The sequence below is a fragment of the Adelges cooleyi genome, unplaced genomic scaffold (genome assembly GCF_023614345.1).
Source record: "Adelges cooleyi isolate 19-005CV unplaced genomic scaffold, UGA_ACOO_1.1 ACOO_flye_CR_arks_rails_tigmint_CR_PRNA_30, whole genome shotgun sequence".
NCBI classification, from domain to species: Eukaryota; Metazoa; Arthropoda; class Insecta; order Hemiptera; family Adelgidae; genus Adelges; species Adelges cooleyi.
In genome coordinates this window covers 19,053,271-19,075,974 of record NW_026095971.1, presented here as the reverse complement: position 1 = coordinate 19,075,974, position 22,704 = coordinate 19,053,271, and the positions used below count along the sequence as shown (strand labels likewise).

Sequence of the window (22,704 nt, the reverse complement as noted above, 5' to 3'; positions counted from 1 at the left end):
TACGGATAGCTGTTTCCGAACACGCTAGTCCGACGTGTACAAAAGCTATGTCCGACCGATATAGACTAGAAAAAAAAATGGCCCAATCTTATTATATTTTATCATTATGATCAATCACTGTGTTATCGGTCGTGGAACAATAGCAAAAACACCGGCAATGGATTCTACTATATAATTTATGTGTGCCAGTCGTTGTCGCGGTCTTGTCAAAAAATGTTGCCGTTATACCGTTTATTATACGCTTTATTAGTACAGTGTTGGTTTTCCTAACATATAGTGTTTATAATAATAATATTGTGTAGGGCGGTTAATTCGTTAGCTTTGTGTATTTCACACCTGACACCACAACAGCGGATCAAGTGGGGTAGTCCCCGTATACACTACTATACTGTGTTTAGAGAGTGATAATTAGTCCTCTGTTTCTATCAGCAGCCTATACAAAAAGGATTTGGATTTATTTCCGGTATAAACGGCAAGTAGTATTGATTACTGCAGAAATACCGCATCTACGGTACTTTTTTAATTTAAATGTTTTTTTGCATCAGCTGTTCAGATAATCAGATTTGGCCGCCAGTGAAATAACAAAAAAAAAGTTTCCTATAAGTAGGACACAGTGTTTCACAGCGAGATTGAAACGCGGTCGATAAAAAAAAATATTCTCTAGAAGACATACTATATCGGTTGAAATCTTCACCAGATAGGTAAGATTTTAATAATTGTTTAATAACGTTGATATATTATATAGTGCGTTACAAATTATGACATGGTCATACGGTTTGATAAGAACCATATCTTAAACGACAATTTTTTCTAAAAACTAATAAGTTATCGTTTTAGCTAAAATTAAGTTTTACAAATGACATTTGTATTGAGTATATACATACCTGTAATAAATTATTGAAATCACTTTTTAGTGTGACTTTATCGGTTTTTTCTCCCAAACAAAATAGCTTGGCCATAGAGATTTTTGAAAATTGTACTCTACCTTCACTCTAATTATCAGACTCCAAAAGAAAAAAGTTCTATCATTTTTAGAGTAAAACAATTTTAATACAATGTTAGTATTATATTATCTTAATAATATTTCGTACAAATTTGGAATTAATTCGGTTATAATTGTAAAAAAAAAAGGCTTAGCGCGCCGTAATTTTAAGTTGAGAAAATGTGTACATTTTTTCTCAATTTTCAAAGGAAATTAACTCTTTAATTAAATTTGCCCCACTTACAAACGACTGACTTGCAACTTATTGATTTTAACAAAGCCAACATGTGTTTTGTAGAAAATAATATTTTTACAGTTTTTACTTTTTTTCATACACAGTTTTAAAGAAATTCGACTACGGTTTACATATAAACAATACAAAAATGTATAAAATATTGTTCCTGTTTTTAATACAAATACTATATTTGTTTTCCCATAAAATCGGAGTAAAGCGTTGTATAACATTATATCGCACATATATTTTATTTGTTGCCGGTTGCTCGAGATTTTAAGTATCTTTTTATTATTTTAGAAAAATATACAATATTATGTAAATGAAATACAATAAGCACATGTACGACTATAATATATAGGTACAACAAAAACACACGAATTTAAAGGAATCCATGTATTTTTGTTGTACCTATCTGTTATAGAACAGATAAAAGAAATCACACTACCATTTTTTAACAAGAATTAAGTAAGATAAGCTTGGGTCATCTTTTTTTTTTAAGTATTGAAATTTAAGGTCGCTGCGCCAACAGCTTTGACACGTCTTGGGGGATTTTCACGGATGGAATCCGAGTCTAAGGCTTTTGATAAGACGAATCTGGTCAGAATGCAAATAGTCTGACCAAAATGGCTTTTACTCTTAAAAACAATTATTAAAACTAAAAATAATACCTTGAAGATATTACGAATTAACTGGAAAATGAATTGACAAGGTTTCCTTAAACATTGCCCACATAAAACTCCTTAAAAACTGCCCGGTTATCCAATCCCCCTAACAAAGATATTTTATAATCTATCTCATTTGAAGACATATTTAACGAAGTTGTTCAACAAAGTGCATTGTTGAAAAATATACTAGTAGTGTAAAATATCGAATATGTATATAAATCAATTCAAGTTTCGGTTTTTTTTTTTAACGTTCTTATACTTGAGAAAAATGTATTTTTTAAATAGTTTTTATTAGTAAAACTTGTATAAATGTTATGTATTTAAACAGTAATAATTACAATTGTTTTAGTAAAATAATTTGAATAAATAGGTAGTGAAAAATAATTAATAAATAGTTTATTAATTATCATATGTAAAAACTAGATTCAAGTTTTTTTTATTAGCCTTTATTTAGAAATATGACGGAATTTATTTAAGTTATAAAATAAAATCTAATAGTATTTAAATGTACTTGAACCTATGTATGAACATGCCTAGAATTTTTGAATTAAGTACCGAGACAAATGTTCAATTAAAAACGATTTTACCTAAATTTGGAGCCGTTTACACAAAGAGCTCAGCTGAGTCTTTGATCTTGAGATGTAGTCCGTGGTATCGTTCGTTTATTTTTTAATACAATTATTTATTTACAATGTTCAATTTCAATTTTTAGTAGGCATATACATTTAAGGTAAACACATTTATATTTGTTTTATTCTGCTTATAACTTAGAAAACACGGCTTATTCGTACAATGCACTTGCACGGAATGTATTTATTTTTTAATGACGAAAAAAGCTCGGGGGACGGATTTGAATGCAAAGTTACGGTTACGGTGTACACGTGCTGGCGCTTATCGTGCGTTCGCCTAAGAATATATGTAGGTATGTATTTTGTTTGCACAACGTTGCGGTCTATGCCGTCTTATTGTACAGCAAACCATTTTCCAACATTAACCATTGATAATTATGGTTTTGGGCTGAGTGTCATTCCATAAGTAGCGTCGACCCATTAGGAATGGGGGGTAGATTTCCTTTAGTGATAAGAAACAGCTGATTACTGATGCTGATAAGAGATCAGTTAAGCATTTACTACTTCAGATTTGGATTCAATAGGTAAGGCTGGGTTTAGGTCAAGAGCAAGGGCAATACTATCGGATGGATGAGAGAGGATAGCAACGAAGGGGATGGGAGAGAGAAAACATGTCCACGGTTTTATGCTTTTTTTCCCGAAATGCATGTGTTAATTATAGACAAACGATCGACCGCGAATTTTCTAACTTGAAAGTACCTATTGTCATAAACAAGACGATACACATACATACATACACCTATTGTAATTACAGTTGCTTAATTATGTCAAGCTCCTGAACACAGGCAACCTATATATTATGTGTAACAAAATTACATTAACTTGACCTTGAAATAATTAAGGCTATAAATTTATGTAATGATTGAACGACGCTATAGGTACTATTTTTTTCGGTTTTGCGCCGTCCGGTGCGCGTTTTAAAACGGTTTTTTTTTTTTTTTAATTTATCGTTATTGCCGCGTTTACTTTTTCGGATTTTTTTTAATTATCGCTCGACCGTATCGACCGTCGATAAATCTTTATACAACAAATAATAATAATACTTATAAGGCGCGTCAGTCGAATGTAATATCTTGGCTTTGACGTTCTCTCTCTCTGTGTGTGTGTGTGTGTATATACGCTATAAGGATATGCGTTTGTTGTGTACAACATACATATTATAACAACAATCGGGAGTGTTGCAGTAAATTATAATGAGCAGAAATTGGAATTCGTCGTTTCGATGGGTGCGGTGTATGTGTGTATAATGTATAGGTATGTATATACAGGGCGGGCGGCAGAGCGATGGCGGCGGTGGTGGTGCCCGTTTGATTTATAATATTCGGCGAGTTTTTGACGATTCTTGTCGGCGGCAAAGACAGGGCACAAGGGGGAGGAGGGGCACCGTGTAGATTTTTTGAAAGAGACCCAAGGCCCGCGTAACTCAGTCAGTTTTTGACAGATTTATAACCGGACCCCGGCGGGGATAGAAGCCCATAAACGCGCGCACATACACACACACGCAGTCACATATGTAGCCCAACGACCGTATAGCTGTTATAGCCTATATAGTCGACGTGGGAGGGAGGACGGACAAGGACAGAAGACACGCGTGCGAGCGAGAAGAGAAGAACACAAGAAGTCATCGCCACCGACGAGGGTTACACGGAATTGATTGTGTAAAATCGAGGGGCGTCGGGGAGGGGGGGGCGGGGTAATAAGGATTTCGTGACGAGATGTTTCTGTTCGATATAGTATTGTAAAAGAAATGTGTGTTTCTTTTTTTTTTTTATTACTTTTCTCTTTCCCCAGCGCGGTTGCTGTTTGGGATATGCGTATATAGAGGTAGGTAGGCACTATATACACCTCACACTCATCGCACTATCTATATTATACACCGCGCTGCACGTCCGATCACAGTTATATAGAGACAGTCAATGTCGTTTAAACGCTATGTGTGCTCTGCCGTGTCTTCTTCTTCTTCTTGGCATCACAACTCCTTCTTTGGACGTCCTCTTGCGGAGTCTCTTTCCCGTCGGTTTCCACTCGACCGCCGCTTTTAGGTTCTCTGAGTCGGTCCCTCCGTACTTGCTCGGTTTCAAGTCCGCCGTGCGGTCATTGATACACCTAGAGTTATGTGCTTTTGACACTGCCTTCTTTATTATTGTTCGCCGTGTTAGGGTTAAATAATTTTTAATCCGACTAAATGTCTTGATCTTTCCACCGTCATCCGTTGCTTAGGGTCTAGGGATGCTACGGTCAATGATGATGGCTGGATCCGACCCGCGTGTCAAGTTATACCTGTTTTGTGTCCCCCACTTTTCCAAACTATTACAATAATATGATGTGAGCGCATTAATAGGTATATATTATATTTTCTGTTTTTTTTTACCTTAAAAACAATACTGACTCAGTGCAAAAATGTTTTGTGTAGTTCAAACTAGAATTTAAAAAAAAAATCGCTTACAGAATAAATACTTCTTATAACATTAAAGTATAAGTATAAATTAAAGTATCAAAACACATTGATATGTTAAAACCGTTTATGTAGTAAAAGAATTCTCACAATGTAACGACATATGTATACATAAATTATCAACTCACTTAAGTCCTACTTGGTTCTAAAAGTATTTTCAATTGGCAACACATAATTCTATGTAGCGTTCCAGTATGATCCTATAAATTTGTAATGTTTTGGTAAAATGAAATAGAAATCAAATCTGGTAAATTTTTTTTCGACTACACTTCACTAACGATAAAGGGTGGTTTAAGCACAAATATATGTACGTGTAAGTCCTGGGGTGGATCTAGGAATGAAAAAAAAAACGGGGAAGGACTAGAAATAAAAATTCTCTTAAAATACAAGCAATAGTCATATTAAAGTTAAAGTTAACACGGTAAAAAAAGTACTTATATTATAACGTTTATAAAAAAAACCACACTTTTAATGCGTACAATTTAAGTACATAAAAGAAGGGCTTCAGCCCCCATAACCTCCCCCCCCCCTTGTGTTCGCGCTTAGAGGTGGCAACTTAACACACTGTACATTAGTGTTGACTATTTAGCGATATGAAAATATATTTATATAGATACACTATAACATGTTATTAATTTCCATACATTATTAGGTGTCTACGTACAGTGTATCTTTATGCATGTATATATATATATATAGGTACAGTGTTGTTGGGCTCATAAAAAACGCGAACCCGGTTGGGAATCGCGGAATATATTATTATAATAGGATAGCAGATAGATACAAAAATAAACGTAATAAAAACTCGTTGGTGCTAAACTTGGCTAAGTAGATTTTTACGACCGAGTTCACGTGTGTGTGTTTAACAGTAAAATACATTTTTTTTTTTATACCGTGGCGGCAGTTCTATCTCTCTCTCATCAATTCAGGTGGGCGCTTCTTTGTCTAAGCACACGGTCCGTCTTATAATGGTGTCAATTAAATTTTAATTCGATACGTGCCCGATAAATCAACTTGCCGTCGGATAAGGATATTATAATATACTCTTGTGTGTGTGTGTTTGTGTACTTGTATCATATATACATCTAATAAAGTAGGTACCCATCTGTCGTGACCTTGGGTGTATGCATATATACGTCTTACTAGTGTATCTTTTTTTAAATAAATTATTACATTTCAAAGCATTTAAAAAAACCAAACTAATACATTTCTATATTATATTATCATTTTATTCATCCTTTTATAATCCTTTGTCGTTTGACGTGATGGCCCGGACATAGAAATCGCATTACCTTATGCGGTTCAAGTAAAAAAAAACAATCTTCAATCTATATTGATCGGTTTATATATTATATGTACCTATATAGCTGAATCGATTATTTATTTATGATTTTTTTAAAGGGGTTAAGTCCAAAAAGTTAGACTTTCGTGAAATTAAAAACAATTGTTACATTTATTTGTAACTGTTTTTCACACACAATTTTACTTGGAGACAATTATAAAAAAAATTGTTTACACTTATGCACTATAATTATTTAAATTGGTAAACGCCTAGTTTTCAAATTTTTTTTTTAACCAACAGTATGAGCGAATTTGATTAACAAATTTATTACACACTCAACTCTTTTCATTTATAAATAAAATTACTAAAACATAAACGTGATTGTAATATAATAATGATGTAAACCAAAACTCCTTTACCAATATATTCATTTACTATGACTTTTAAAATATTATATTATAATTCATCAATAGGAACTTTTTTCTCGACTTTAATTCAATTAAACTAAATGTTTGAATCGCCATTATAAAATGAACTATCAAACGAATTATTGACTCCTTTCAAGAGTATAAACGAATATAGCCAAAGAACATATTTATTTAAAAAATAAATTTTAACAAAATTGTAAAATATCACGTTTTATATTATATTGATGATTATAACAAATATTAAAAAAAAAAAACATTAACCGATATTTCTTTATACACCTATTATCTGTGCATTCATATACCCTACGATACGCCTGACCTTAGTCCTTATTCAACCGTGTTGTGTATTTACATATTGTATATAGGGACGGTACCGAAAAACGGGACACTGCATCTTAAGACACTGTGTTACGACACAGCTCCAGTACCTGCAATACCATACACACACAAACACACACACATAAGATGTACATACATCATAATAGTATTTGTACACGTCCGAACCTAAGGATCCGTGGCGTCACTCGTGTCTAAATAATGATACGTTACATATTATTATATTATTACTTTTGAGTGGTATATTATATAGACAAAAAAAATGTGTTTCAAAAAAATGTATTCTACATAATATTGTATATTATGCGATTGCCTAACGTTGTCCTTGGCCACGTTGACGTACGGCCGCGACCTTTCTGTATAACACTGTCGATGATATGTTCAATTACATTGTACCTAGTGTCTCCTACTCTTTTTTTTTTCTTAGGTAGGTATAGCAGGAAATAAGGGCTGCTGCTGCTGCTGCTGCTGCTGCAGGAGGACAAGTGAAATCATACAAGAACATAATATAGACCTTATAGATGACTAGATGACTATTGTAATATAGTTTATATTTACATCTCTACCTACTATACATAATACGTCACTATGTACTATATATTATATAATAGTCCATCTGTATTCTGCTACATAGTGTGCGCAATCGAAACCTATTTTCCAACCGATCACAATGTATTGTGTACCTACGTTTAAGTTTTCAAACGACCTTGGGCGATTGTCCGAAATCGAAGAAACATAAATCCGCCTTTGATAACAATGACATGTTTATTGAACAGTGATGGCTTGACGCGTCACGACAGCTATCAATTATTATCATAATCAATAATTATGGTATATTGTATCTATTTCTGTTTATAAAAATGTACAAAATCGTTAAAACCGTCGTAACGTATAGGTAAGATTTTTGAAATCGAATTTCAGAGTTCAATTTTTTAGAGAAAACGAGTGTCTTAACGAATCACCCTGTATTCGGATAACAGCTCCATTAGTCATTGACCAACAATATTGCAACAGCTTAGTCAACAAACTGCTATAATTTGTTTTTTTTTCATACGACTGAAAAAAGTAGATAGTAAAATTATTTCTTCTTATTATCGTACACAGAATACAGATTATTATTATCATGACAGATATTATGTATAGACGATAGGTGCAAGAAATCTTACTAATATGTAGTACCAACCTATCTTTTATGTCGATTTCTTCTTAGAGCTCTGAAGACTATCTGAACGAGAAGAAAATTTGTTTATTATGTTGGCTACTTGAAGTTTAAATATAATAGCAATATTATTATTTATTATTACAACGAACGCTCTACTTCAACAGTTCATAAAGGTTGAATTGGATTAAGATGATTTTTAATTAAATCACTTTGAGAGCTTTTTACGGTATTTATGATTGGCAAGGATTTAATAAATTTGTACCCCGGGTAACTAAAAAATAAACGCCAGTACAGTAGGGTAGGGCTAAGAGGTGACGGAACATACAGCTGGGGGGGAGGGGGAGGCCACAAAGCCCTGAACGAATTGTTGCAACTAAAATAATTATAAATAAACAGTAATATATTGGCCGTCTATAGATTTTTTCCAATTTTTTTTTCACAAGAATTACTTTCATAGGGCATACCTATTTTATTATTATTATCATCCACGCAAAACATATTAATCACGGTTCATTTCAGTCGACTGTGTGTGTGTCACGTCTCGGCCAGTGTGTTTTTTCCTTCTATTTATTGCCTTTGCCGTTGAAGGAATGGTTGAAATTTACGAGTCCCCCGAATAGGTATCCAACACATAAATCGTCATCGTTGTCAAAACTGAACATGTCGCTGACGTCAACCGGTATAATAATACAAGTCTTATCGTCGGTTGGATCATAGTTTTTTGGAAAAATCCACCAAATAAAATATATAATAATATTTCATTTTAAACAACGAAAATAACGATAACGCGGGACGATAATAATAATATTGTACTAGACCATATTTGTGTTATATTATGTACATTTATTTCCATTAAATTTATTAAGAACTATATCTGACTGGTGAAATGTCACCGAATCAAAACGCTCAAAATAACATGCACGGTCCTATAGGGGATTACTTATATAAGCTGGTATACGAGTGGTTGTTTTTTATCAATATCACGATGAACCATACTTGTACACATTTTCGTAAATAAAGAACACATTTTCTTTTTTTGCATAATTATGTGTATAATTTTACAAGAATAAAATGTATATTTGTGTGATACCATATACGCGGCTTGCTGAGTATTTTTAGATAGTACAAGCGAATATCACACGTCTTTATCGATAACTGTTTTTTTAAAATTATTTATATAAATTCCATACAATCAGTTTTGGTGTGTTGAAATGGTCACGTTAATAGTAAACGTTTATCGTGTTATAATTTCTCATTATAATAGTTCCCCATCATCTCCCACGACTTGGGCAAAACCCGTGCAAATGCTATAAGATAGAAAAAGTTAGTAATCTAGCCATCATGGCTATTTATATTCTAGTCAAGATTAGAGCTCGGAAGTTAATGTCAAACTATACAATTACATAATATGTCTTTATTAAATTGGGCTAAAAAATGTTAGCCGACTTGACATAATATAAATAAACATTATACATAGGTTAATCATTAAAAATAGTATCAGGATAACATTGAATTACAATAATAATTATATTTTGATGATGTTTTCATACTTAAAAGAACAACGACGATTGTTTTAGACAATTTGGGCATAATTTTCGTTAACTTTCTTTGGCTTGCACACCTGCACATATTCTTTAGCTGGTAAACACGATTAAAGATGAAAATATAATAAAATGGAACATTTTCAAATAGTTATACCTACAAACGTGCCACAAAAACTAGATAACAACCATTATAAGGCGAATATAGGCAATATGATTCTGTCGATTTGAAATCATTGTGTAAACTTCTGTTTTCACTGAAAATAAAAATGTATATGCAAAGTCATAGACATCCGAGCTTTGTGCGATTCGACAAAAAAACTAACATCTACCTATAAGAGACTAAACCGGTTTTTTTTTTCCGTCATTTTATTATGTCGTTTACCGCATTTGTACCTTGTGTATAACGTGCGTTATGCGGCTATACTCGCACCTATATTATAGGCAGAAGCCGTTGAATTATTGTTTTGAAATTTTCTAGGTGAAAGAAAACATAAAAAAAAAAAACGGTAGACGAAGCTAAGACGAAAAATTTGCCGGTAAAAAAATATTATCATCGTACCGCGTTTTTTTCTTTTGGGGCGGCCGGCGGGCGGGGATGAGTTATGCGAACGAGGCCCGCGATAGGCGTGGCCCGCCGCCGCCCAGGCCACGCCCGGGCCGCCCGTGACGTCATCGTCGGCCGCGGTCGACCGCCGTCGCCCAGCGCTCCGGCGTTTACCGCGGCCAACGCTGCCGCCGCCGCCGTTGTCGCTGTTGCTGCCGCCGCCGCCGTTGCCACCACCGCCGCGTTGTTGACACCCGTCAGTCAGTGATGGCCGTGCCCGTGTCCGTGGTCTTCGTGCTGTACAAGGGTTCCGTTTAAAACCACTGCCTGTTAATATTGTTATTTTATTTTATTTGATATAATACACACAAAAACATATATCTATATATATATAAAAAAATATATTTTGTTTTAAACACAATACCCATTTATTGTTCGCTCGCCGTTGGATTCGCGCTAGAAACCCGAAATTTTTTTCCAAAAATAATTGCATTTTTTTTTTGTTTTTTTTTATTGGTGTGTGCGGATTTTTGTTTTCGATAACTGTTTTTTTTTTTTGGTTTCTTTTTTTTGTTCTCTCTCGTCACGCGATGGCTATTGTCGAAACACATAGGCCCTGACAAGACTTCAGTACGGATTTAAAAATTACAATTACTTAAAAAAAAATTACAATCGACGTGCGTCTTGTGCGTTTGCCGTCGTCGTAGCGATCTCGAAGAAAACATGACCAGGAGGAAGCAGCATTGTCCCAAGCGAATGAAATGTGAGTTTTTTTAAAAATATTATTTGCATTTTTTAAAAAAAAATTTTCCCCTATGATAGCCGCACTCATCCACTCGAGCTTTTGTACAATCCCCCCCCCCCAAGTCCGAACGTTCCTGACGTTTACAATGGCTTGAGCTTCGAAATCTGAAAGTTGCCAACAGGAAGTAAGATTTTCGACCCCTACCTTTCTTCTTTTTATCTTATTTGACATTAATTAAATTAATAAAAAAAAAAAAAAATAGTCATCCGCAAACCCGTCCGATTTTATACGGCTCTCACCTGCGGATTTTTATGCTCTATATATTGCACCTCTCACACACACACTCGGTTGGGGGTTGAAACGTGGAAATACACAACATAGGTATACAAGGGATGACAAAAAAAAAAAATTATAAAATCATACTTCAAACGGATCGTATACGAAACCGACGCCCTCGCGGGGTTAAACGGCCACAACGTGACTTGCAAACGGATAAACACAATGCTTTTGCGGTCGTTATTAATGACCTTTGGCCTTTGATCGCATCGACGACGACAAGAACAACAACAAAGTCGGTGTCCGTTTGATGTCTTCACGCGGTGTTTTTGCAAAAATAAAAAATAAAAACGCGAAAACTATAACAATATTTATTTTCATCCCCTTCTTTCGATATAATATTTTGGTAAGCTTTTAAAATTGTTTTTTTTTCTCCATAATTTGTCCTAACTGTTTTCTCTTATTATATATTTTGTTGTCGCGCTCAACGGTCGTGTCGAGACCTGTTGATGGGTTAGGCGGCGGCGGCGGCAGTGCTTTTGGCCGGCGTGTTTCCCCGGTGTTCAAAGGCCGCCGGCGGACGAGGCGTGCAGGGGCGAACCGCCAGCCGAGGGAGCCGCCGCATCCTTGTCACTGATAAATGAAACGGGCGCACGCCGTCGTCGGTGCAGTTTGTGTGTGTGCTGTATATACATATATATATACTTACTTTTATACACCGTATATACAAACACAACACCAAAACGAGTAGGTTGATTATCGTTCCTTTTTTCCGGATGCCTAAATCAACAAGTGTATCGTTTTTGTCCTGTACTTATAAGTATATATATATATATATATATATATATGGGTTTTGCCTTCCCCTCCAGCAAAAAAACCGTCTCCGATCGGCTAAAGTCTAGCCTTTTTTTTTTGGACGTATTAGCTCTGCTGGTCTTGTCGTCGCATTCTTGTATAGGGAAATTTTTGCTCAGACAAAAAATCTTATAGCCTGTACCCATATTTTTAATATGTACACAATAACAATAATACTATGATTCTTGTCGTTCGAGTCACCTTTATTTGAATATCTACACCCAGGTCCTCGAATAACACAATTTACTTTTGGTTTTCATAAAGGGCCCTCAAACTCCTAAGACGGCCCTGTTGATATTTCGAGGTTTCTTCTCAAGTATAACGCGAATTTGTCCTTTCCTGTTTTTTTTTTAACAGTGACGTTGTTCTTATCTAAAAACGTCCCTCGCATCACACGTTCGTGTAAACATTTTCAATGCAGTCGTTTTTATATTGTAAAAAAAAAACGTTAAAAAAAAATAGGTATATATAAATGAATCTAATATAGTATAATATTATTATTATTATCTAATACGCCTAAGAAAAAACCAAAAATAATAATAGTCCAATAGACCAAATTCGTTAGTGCACGATCAGTGGGTACACGATAAATGGAGAGTAAAATAATATAGTATTAAATACCGTTGTGTAGTGTATTATTGTTTGTGCGAAATTCCGCTATTGTACCTACATATTATAGGGCCGTGCCCGTGTTGTGTCGCTTTTGGGATGACAACGTCGGTTTGCGTGTATATAGTCTGTCTGTGTCTGTATATGATAGAGAGTGAGAGAGAGAGAGGGGAGGGGAGGGAGAAAAAGACAAGTAGAGATGTGTTTTTCCACGGCGGTATATGACAGTTTAGACAAAAAGGAACGGCGACGTTGATTGACAGCGATTTATATATAATAAGAAAGCGCCACCGCCGCTCACTCTGTATACACACTCGTCGTTGTGTGTCGGGTGTACGATAGAGTCGTAGCTCGCGCCCGGTTTTCCTCCCCTTCACGTTTGCCCTACCGTTTGATTGATGCGCCATTTACCTTTATATATATATATATACACCTTATACTACACACGCACACACAGATTAGATAACCGTGGCAGGCAGACCGATGCGCATTATCATTGTGTGTCTGTGTCACAAACCGGGGACACATCTCTTTTTGGAGAGACAAGTAATGATTTTGACATGTCTATAGACGAGACTAGGGGAGACCCGCCGGAGTCTGTAGTCAGTTCTCCCTTATACACACACGCACAAACCCCGGATATGTCATCGATTACTACCCTAGTGTAATTATTTTTTATTCACTTTTAAAACTGATATAATATAGGTAAAATGTGTTACCGCAGTGAGTTGGTTTTTGTGGTAGCAGCGAAATAAGGTAAAAGCTAGCCGATGGCTGTATAGCTCAATTGAATTCAATACCTTATTTAATTCTAAAAATATTCTTAGTAGAAGCCGAATAATGCGGAACTTCAATAATTGTAATTATTACAGTCTGATGTATTATCGTTGTACAACATTTTTTTTTAAATACCCTCCAACGACAATCCTGTAAAAATTATAAAAAAAAAACAGCGTTCTGTGTATTATATCTGTTGCGAACAAATATTATGAATGAACAAAATATGTAGAGTTGTCGAATTAGTCACGTCGAGATACAAAATATAAAGAACCTCATTGTTCTCACCTACTTAGGTTTTTTATCGCCATAGCCTATTAACGCCGATGTAGCCACAAGTATATGTAGGTATGTCTATAGACAGGCGGCGGGTGTAAGCCACCATTATTTAAGTGTGCTCGGGTGGCTTACAAACTGCCGGTGTGTGTGTGTGTGGTGTTGTCGATATATAGTATATAGTATACAGACACATGTATTTGCACGTAGTATAGTAGAATATAATATACCGATGGGATTTTTGGTCACCGCCACCGGTGGATCCTTCTCCTTGCCCTCTCCTCTATCTCACTCTCTCTCTCCCCTTTCACCGCGATACCGGCGCTTTGCCAGTGTGTGTGTGTGCGGGGAACTCCATTCACGACGGTTGCGGGGGTACTACGGCCGTCGTATGCCTCCTCCGCTGCCGGTCTCATTCACTTCCTCGTTTCATTCAAAAATATTCGCCCCTCGCACCGGCGGCTTTACCTACCTATAATAATAATATGTAGCTAAATATATATATATAATATATAATATTATATAGTGTTTGTGTACTATATGTGTGTATTGACCCCGCCGGCGGTTATAGGAGCTTGCTTTTACAAGGTCACGCCGCCGGTCTAAGGGTAAGAAAAGAAGAAAAAAAAATGCACTCCATTGATTTTGAAATAGATTATCATCATCCGCCACGGATGATAATTATTTATACAATCGTAGCTGATGTAAACCACAACTAAGTCCAATCCATCCGATTCAATCACTTAGCGATAGCCATCGGCTAATTCTTCCTCTCCCTTTTTTTTAGGAAATACACATTAAGTTTCTCTTAGTTTATTGTGACCAGTCTCCGTCTTCGGATTGCCTCTAGATTGCTGGCGACGACTGTTTTTTTAGGTTTAAATTAAAAAAAATATTATATTATCGTGGCCAGTAGTCGTCGCCGTTGCTGCTGTCGCGGTCCTATAAAAATATTATACCTAGGTGTTAAGAAATATAATTGAAAGAAGTAATCGAGCATAGGGGATACCTCCTCGAAGCATGTGCCGTGGTATATTTAGGTTTGCAATATTTTTTCAGCTGAACCAGTCATTTCAGCTGTCTCATTTTGTTGACTGTCTTATTGCGTCGCGGTGGTGTCACTTTGAAATATAATCGGTCGTTTTTTTTCTGTGTAAATAATTAAAAACTTCAGTCAACCAATTTGCCATTGAAACGTCTACGCGGCGACGTATGCGGTTATAACACACACTAGGTAAATAGAGCATGCATTTAAAACATTTTCAAATTACAAAGTAACAGAGTAAACTTCAATAATAACTACTGTTCCATATAAATAATGTATGTGACCCCTCGAAACGATGCTGGACTATATTTTTTGAGACCGGTAAATAGCAAAAAAAAAAATGTAAGATATAGAGTACACGTTGTTTTGGAGAAACCGAGGGGCTTTTTTTTTGTTCTCTATTATAGGTATATTTATATAAACCTTAGCGCGTCGAGTGTATATATATATATATATATATATATATAGTATACTATTATTATATGTTATGTCCTCGACGGTGACAGATGTTCGTCCCCAGAAAACAGATCCATTATATAAATAATAGTGTGGATGTCCCGAGACACCACCTTGTTATGGGGGGGGGGGGTTATTGTAAAGACAATGGATAGTAGGAAAATTACAAAAAAAATCCAAAATTCAAATAGAAAAAATCACTCCGGTACCTACTTAATGTTATTCGCCCTGTATACTTGATTACAAAAAAAAAAACACTACCTATCGTGAACCGTGTACCTACACAGTGTAGTGTGTTATAAATTCTAATGAGTCGCATTAGTAAATTTATCAATAATCATCATCATCATCATCGTGACTGCTGTTTGTGTGGCTCCACCGTCAAATGTGTGTAGTCAATTTATCGATTTTCATATATTACAAGTCTGACAAACAGCGCCGCTTAATGTTTGGCGGGCGCCATAAATTATTGTGTTGCGCCAGAGAGAAACAACCGACAGACAGATTGGTCTACCCTTCGTTGCGCACATTTTTTTTTTTTTTACAAAATTTCATCGGTTATTATTATTTTTTATTGGTCTAGTCTACTGAAGAAAAAAAAATACAGTTCACATACAACTACAGTGTAGCAGCAGCAGCAGCAGCAACAGTGTAACCTCCCCCCCCAGTAGTATTATCTTCTCGTATGGATACAACATAATGTAATTATTATATATATATATATATATATTAGATAACGATTTATATTACGTATTTTGTCGTCGTCGAGGAAGAAAATTGGGTTTTCATTAATTTTTATTGCTCTTCCGCCCCGTGTATTTGACCTGTACCTTGTTTTACACACCCCCCTCCCATAGTTTTGGTGCTCCGATTATATATTTCCATTAAATCGATATAAAGGCCTAACCGCCCGAGTCTGGTCCACTATACTATATTTAAACGAACAAAGTCCCAATAATTGTGTACTAGGCGGTTGTTATTATACTTGTATTATTATTATTATTATTAGGTCTGTGCAAGTATATTACGGGTATGCGCTATTTTTTTTTTCTTTTTTTTCAGTCAAGACCATAATAACCGTATATTTAACGGCCGGATTTTTATTGCTTTAAATAATAGACCGTGCCCCGGTGGGCGCCATAGTCGGTTGTTGTAAGACCGCTTGTAATTTTCCACCAGAAACGCCTTTGATTATTGGGGGGGGGGGGAAATTGAGCTACAAGTTAATTTTTTTTCCGGATTGTTCCAAATAAGACAAGAGAAACCCAATTTTTAATATTTCCAAAAATGTTACTAAAATTTTAGCAAAACATAGAAACTACTATTTTATCATCGTTTAAAGTATAAATGAAACATTTTCATAATACAACATTTTTAAATCATTTTTTTAAACACCATTAAATTATTAACAAATTTTTGGTTTTTTTTTTTACATTAATGTTTTTTGCTGTCTAGCAAGGACTCAAAGGAACAGGTTCCTAGATATTGTGACCCATAGGACGGCGTGTCCTATGGGTACGGGATTTCTATTATTTGGTACATATTTTCAATGCACGGATGATCTAGGTAAAAATTACGAGTGATGGTTGCACAACACCAGCGCATAAAACATTAAATAGTACAAAGTATGCACCTATCCGAGGTCGGCTGCGTTGTAATGTAATAGCGTCTAAGCAAACAAAGCGCCTGTAAAATAAATCACCGGTGTTAAGACGGCGGTTTGACGTGCCGGCAGACATTTCCAATAATTTTCGAACGGTTATCCATAATGTGATGTGTACACCTATATACCTCTATACAAAATATACAAATTAATCGGATTACAGACCGTGTACAGTTGACGGTTAACGCGTGTGTGTGTGTAGGTATATGGCGTCGCCGTTGAAATAATGTAATAATTATTATTAGAACGTGAAAAATTACACAACAGTTGGCGCATTTTTACAAAATAATAATTATTATTTCGCCGTCCATCAATATATTGTAAATGTCTTCGACATGCCGTATCTAACAGTAATAATAATAATTATTGTCTTCGGCTGGCAGAAAATATGTCATAAATCCGTAGGCGTATAAAATATAATAAAACATTAAAAAAAAAAAAAATTAAAACCCAAACTGGTTTATTTTGCTCTCTCTCTTATATGCTGATCACAGTGTCCGCGTCTCCGTCACTCTCTACAGCCTGGGCGCTACGGAATAATATGTTAATTTATTGACAAACCGAGAGGATATTTACAAAAAAAAATAAAAAATACACATAGAAACGTCCATAATATTCTACTATGCACAGCTGTGTACCTACTCTTGCGGTGTCGTGCGTTTTGTATATTATAATATGATAATAATATATATTATGTTTGACGTATGCCCGCCAAGGCACCGCGGCGGTGTCGTCTCTCGTTAAATTAATGGACTCGAAAAACACGTTTCTTTCGGGTATTCCAGAGTTTTGGTGAATAAAAAAAAATTCTATCCTTAAAGGACATATTATTACATAAAAAAAGCGCATACGTATTCGGCCAATGCGGTATGCCTATCTTTCGGGGGTGAGATTTATTGGACTACACACATCAACCGTGTGGCAACCGTTATTCATAATATAATATACTTGTTTAACACACACACACAGTACATAGACAAGGTTGCTCTATTATATTTTATACAAGATCATTATTGACCTTTTTTTTTATTCTTCAGAGGTGGTCTTATAAAAAAAAAAACGTTGGGTAATAATTCAGTCTGTGGCGGGGGGAGGAACTAAACAAATAAAAATATATGATACAATTGTTGTATTTAACAGTTTCCCTTTTTTATCAGCTATTTTTACCTAAAATGATTTAGTTACATTCTCGTCCTCCGTGTAGACATAACAATATTATTACGGCTATCCATTTCACCTACGAGGGTTAGTGCCAATACTTACATATTATTAGGTATGTTATCTTTTTCTTGACCGTGAAAAAAAAATTTACGTAAGAAAAACGAACAAAGTGTAAACAAAAAAAACCAATGCGTAGAAGACAACGTACCGCGAACTTGAATAAAAATGCATAATATTTTCTTCAAACCGTCGAGGCCATGTCGAATGTATATTATTATTATGTTATTCGACTATGTGTTGTTGGGCAAAGGCCGAGGTATTATCCCTAAGGACACTGCTGCTGCTGCTGTTCAATTGGATAGACGTGGACGATTGCCTCATTTGAGAAATAAAAATACACACAACCGGCAGCTGCTGTGTTTTTCCAGAATTTTCAATCCAATTCCGGTACACATAAGCCCACCTATAAGAAGGGTACCTTTACCCCAATCGTACTTTCCTTCTCGCGCCACCCCCTCAGACCGTTGTGTGCCTTTACAATAATATCACTATCGGTTGGCGCCTCTGACCTTTGCGACCTTTGACAACTCTTATACTGGCGAAATGGACATAGATTATAATGTTTAAACCCCGTGTACGGTGTGCCGGCCTCTAAGGCGAAAACCAGTTATAGGTCGACCGACGTGTGTAGAACAGAGTAAAATAATAATAAAAAAATCATCTCCTATGTATATACCTTTACACGATTTCAATTTTGAAATTAAATCCGTTGTTTCAGGTGGAAAACTCCACGTCAACCGTCACTCCTTGTCACGTCTAATACGCGCTTAATATTATCATATATATATATATATATATATATATATATATATATATATATGTATATACGAAATTTGAATTCCAGATTGAATTACATATACCTAAGACGCTCACACATACACACACATACTAACCGGTGGCGAAGGTTTTCTATAAAACTATTTAGTGACGATCCGCTGGTTTTGCGTCGTCTGTTCGGTTTTGTCTCGTCTTATTGACTTGCCTTAAAAAATTATAATTATAACGATAATCGTACATTTTTTTTGTTTTGCTTGGCTTATACATATACCTATAGCAGCGTACTCGCGCAGAGTTGGGCGGCGTTGCGTTGGTGTGTGCTGTTGTAAGGCGACATACATAATAATATAATGATTTACAACTATATCCCGGTGTCCACAGTAGCACTAACTGCTAAACCTAAGAAAACGAAAAACCTTCGGATTCCTTCGGAACACTGCGGGAATTCTTAATGCGCGTTCGTGTGGTGGTGTATCCGGCACGATGATGGTCGTCACGGATTAGGTATATATATATATACATTATATCATTCACCGTATGACCGATTCTCCTAGTCGACGAGTTTCGATTATTGTAATAATTTAGTATAATAATAAAAAAAAAACATTGCACACCGGATTAAGTTTTGACCTCGCCTCCACCCCCCCCCCTCACCCCCAACAAAGTTTGTTTGTCCGTCCAAACACAATCAAAACTTGGTGTGACAAAACGACAGAGGCGATGCCTACCCAAAACGGGCGCAAACTTTTGTTAAGAGTGGTATATTTTCTTCATAACGTGTTTCACATTATTATTATAATTATTATTACTGTAGTAAAGTATAATTTATACTCTGTTAAATTTGAATACCACTGACTCGGTGTTGGGTACATGTGCGGGACGTGTGACACAATGATGCATGGCCGCGTGTGTGCGTGTGATGGGTTTAAAACGTTAAGTAAGGATGCTGAAGAGTTTATCTGCAACTAGTCGCGACTGATGGATTTATTGGTCCGGCCCGTCGTTGGCGTCTCTTCTTTTTACACGAGCCCAGCCCGAGGGTTATAATATTATAACCTACGGTGTGTGTCTGTGTGTATATTTATATTGTTATTATTATTATGTGTTACAAACACACTTAGGCGTTATGCACACCGGACGAACGAACCGCGTTGGTTTTGTGTAATATTTACCTCCAAATTCGTGCTGGTCGAAAAGTGGAAAATTAAACCAAAACTATTAAATGAACTTGAATTTTTTTTTTTTTTACTGAGTTACTTCACTGTTACTTTTGTGGGTCATTTTCGCGGCGGGTATAGAGGCTGAACTCCCGAGATTATTTTGCATGATAATATTACACATGCCTGTATATATTGTACAGAGTGTATAGTGGCGCAGTGTGCGCTTAAGCTGTGTGTGTGTGTAAGAGTTTCGTCACAGGATATAAAATGTATACATATAACAAAAAAAAAAAACCTGTGTCCCTTCGCCTTGGGCGTTGTGAAATAGTCATTGCGATCATTTTCACGGTTCATAAATCTCCATTAGGCCTCCGACTGTCTTGTATACATAATATAAACGTGTACAGCAGCTATACCTATGTATGGTGTTATTATTATTATACATTATTGTACAATGCGCACTCGTCCGGCGCGCACACCGAGAACGGGTTATGTCGTCTAATTGTGTTGGTAAAAAAAAAAAAAAATCCAAAATACACACACACACACATAACCGGTCGTTAAATACTTATAAACTGCTTTTTGACGTGAGCTTGACGTGCGCATAACAGGTATTTTGAGGAGACACACACACCGGTTGACAGATTGTCAACTATTGTTGTTGTTCTAGTTCTTTTTTGTGCCGCTTTTTTTTTTTTTTTTTTGTATACATAAGTAAGTACACATGCGTGCATTGTACGCGGGGTATGACTAATTTTCTGCCTGATAAAATTTGAATGCCCACACACTGCCCCCGAGCTACTCTACAAACCGTAGTGCTGCGTGTGATCATTTGATATATATAAAGAACTTATTATACTATATGTACAATTAGCCGTTGTCGATTTACAAAAGTGTTCCCATCGCCTTAATCCCCCTTCGCCCTCGGTGGACCACCGTCTTGCAAATAACGCAACTATCTGTATACGAGAGGTTAGTGCGAATTTATTATTTTTTGTGTATGTGTTTGCAACGCTCTAGTTTTGTCAGCCCGTTATTTATTGTATAGGTATGATAATAATATGTATATATTATATTATATTATTATTATTAAGATTCTTTGTGGACGAGCTTCGAGCTAAGGACTAAAACGCGGTCGCGCGTGTGCGCCCGAGACGTTAATCCGGGTCCAGTGTCTTTATGAACGCAATAAATCACATCTACATGTATACCTATATATATAATAAAAATATTATGTTGTTTGTCCGCGATTAGCATGTACATTAGAGCTGTACCTCTCGCCTTTTGTCATCTCCCCTCTCATTGTACTGGCTGGCTGGCTGGCCGTGGCCGGATTTAAGCGTTACTCGACGATTTTTGGTCGATATTTATTTTTGGAGTTTTTATTGCCCCCTCCCCCCCAACCCCTTCCACGTGACTAGATTAGTCGTCAACCGACAACGCTGGCTCTGTCGAAATTACTTCATCGTATACATTTCTGTTTTTTTTTTTGGCCTTACATCAAAGTCTGTCGTGTCATCATCCCGTCGTCGTCGGCTTTTGATTTGCACTAATACTCGTCCCCCCTCCTCCTTGATCCCCCCCTGGCCCTCACCGCAAGTTTCTGAGCCCCAGGACGGGGTCTGACAACATAGCGGTATAGGGTTAAATAAATTTAAGATTTTGAAAAGCACCGATTCTAACCTGAATACACTGATCTCCGCCAATGCATCCGACCCGACTTGTGTATCATATGTGTATAATATAATTTATGTATGTGGAAAAAACCGGGGAAAAACGTTGAAAACCCGCACACACAAATCTTGAACTGTTAATAATTTAAATTAAAACGACGTGTGATTCACCGAGTGGGCGATGAGTCAAAAATGTCTTGTCACCGCTCGTCCGTTACATTACATACGCAGGGTGATTCATTAAGGATAAGACGATTGCAATTTTCTTAGTTGTTCTTTTCGGAGACACAAACAGTTATCATTTTGCTGCACAATATATTTCCCCCGTCCTAAATTTTTAACTTGAGTGATTATCCAAAACTGGTAACCGACAAGTTAAAATTAAAACAAATATTCTTAATTGATGATGAAAAAGTTATAGTTAGTCGTCGATAGAGCTCTAGAAAATACCACAAAAAGGTGTAAATATTTGATAATTTTAAAATGTTGTAAAAGCAAATAAATAAACTAAAAAGTGTCAATAAAGTAAAACTACAAATTTGCAATTATTCATTAATCATAAGATATTAATGAGCGTTTTACATTTAATGAATAATCCTGTATTATATATATACATCGTTTGTTTATGCTGTATAAGGTCAACGTGACGAGTGACTTTGAAAATCGAAATCACCTGTATTTTGCCGTTGATTTTTATTTTTTTGTAAATCATTTTCTCTGACAACCGCTCGTTAATTTGACAGCACACATAACGCGTACACAAGCATAGCTACACATATCATAATATTATATATATATATATAAGCTGTACCGAGTGTATACATATACGGACGGGTTTTGGACGAAATGGTTTTTTGATGTTTTAACAAAAACGCGTTTTTGGCAAATAAATTACCTTCCTTCGGGGCT

At 35.8% G+C, this 22,704-nt stretch overlaps 1 protein-coding gene across 4 annotated transcripts in view; it reads left to right on the top strand.

Moving 5' to 3' along the window:
- The first annotated feature begins 92 nt into the window (after positions 1 to 92).
- LOC126838129 (protein tiptop-like) overlaps positions 93 to 22,704 on the top strand; it is a 54,981-nt gene continuing 32,369 nt past the window's right edge. For 2 of the 4 annotated variants that reach the window (XM_050572279.1, XM_050572280.1), the window contains exons 1-2: positions 93 to 476; positions 546 to 701. Coding sequence is in view for 1 of the 4 variants with exons in the window: in XM_050572278.1 (XP_050428235.1) it covers positions 10,986 to 11,025 (40 nt within the window). In the remaining 3 variants the exon portion in view is untranslated. Of the gene's footprint in view, positions 477 to 545; positions 702 to 10,511; positions 11,026 to 22,704 lie in introns of those variants that run through there. The other 2 variants (XM_050572281.1, XM_050572278.1) reach the window with 1 other exon arrangement.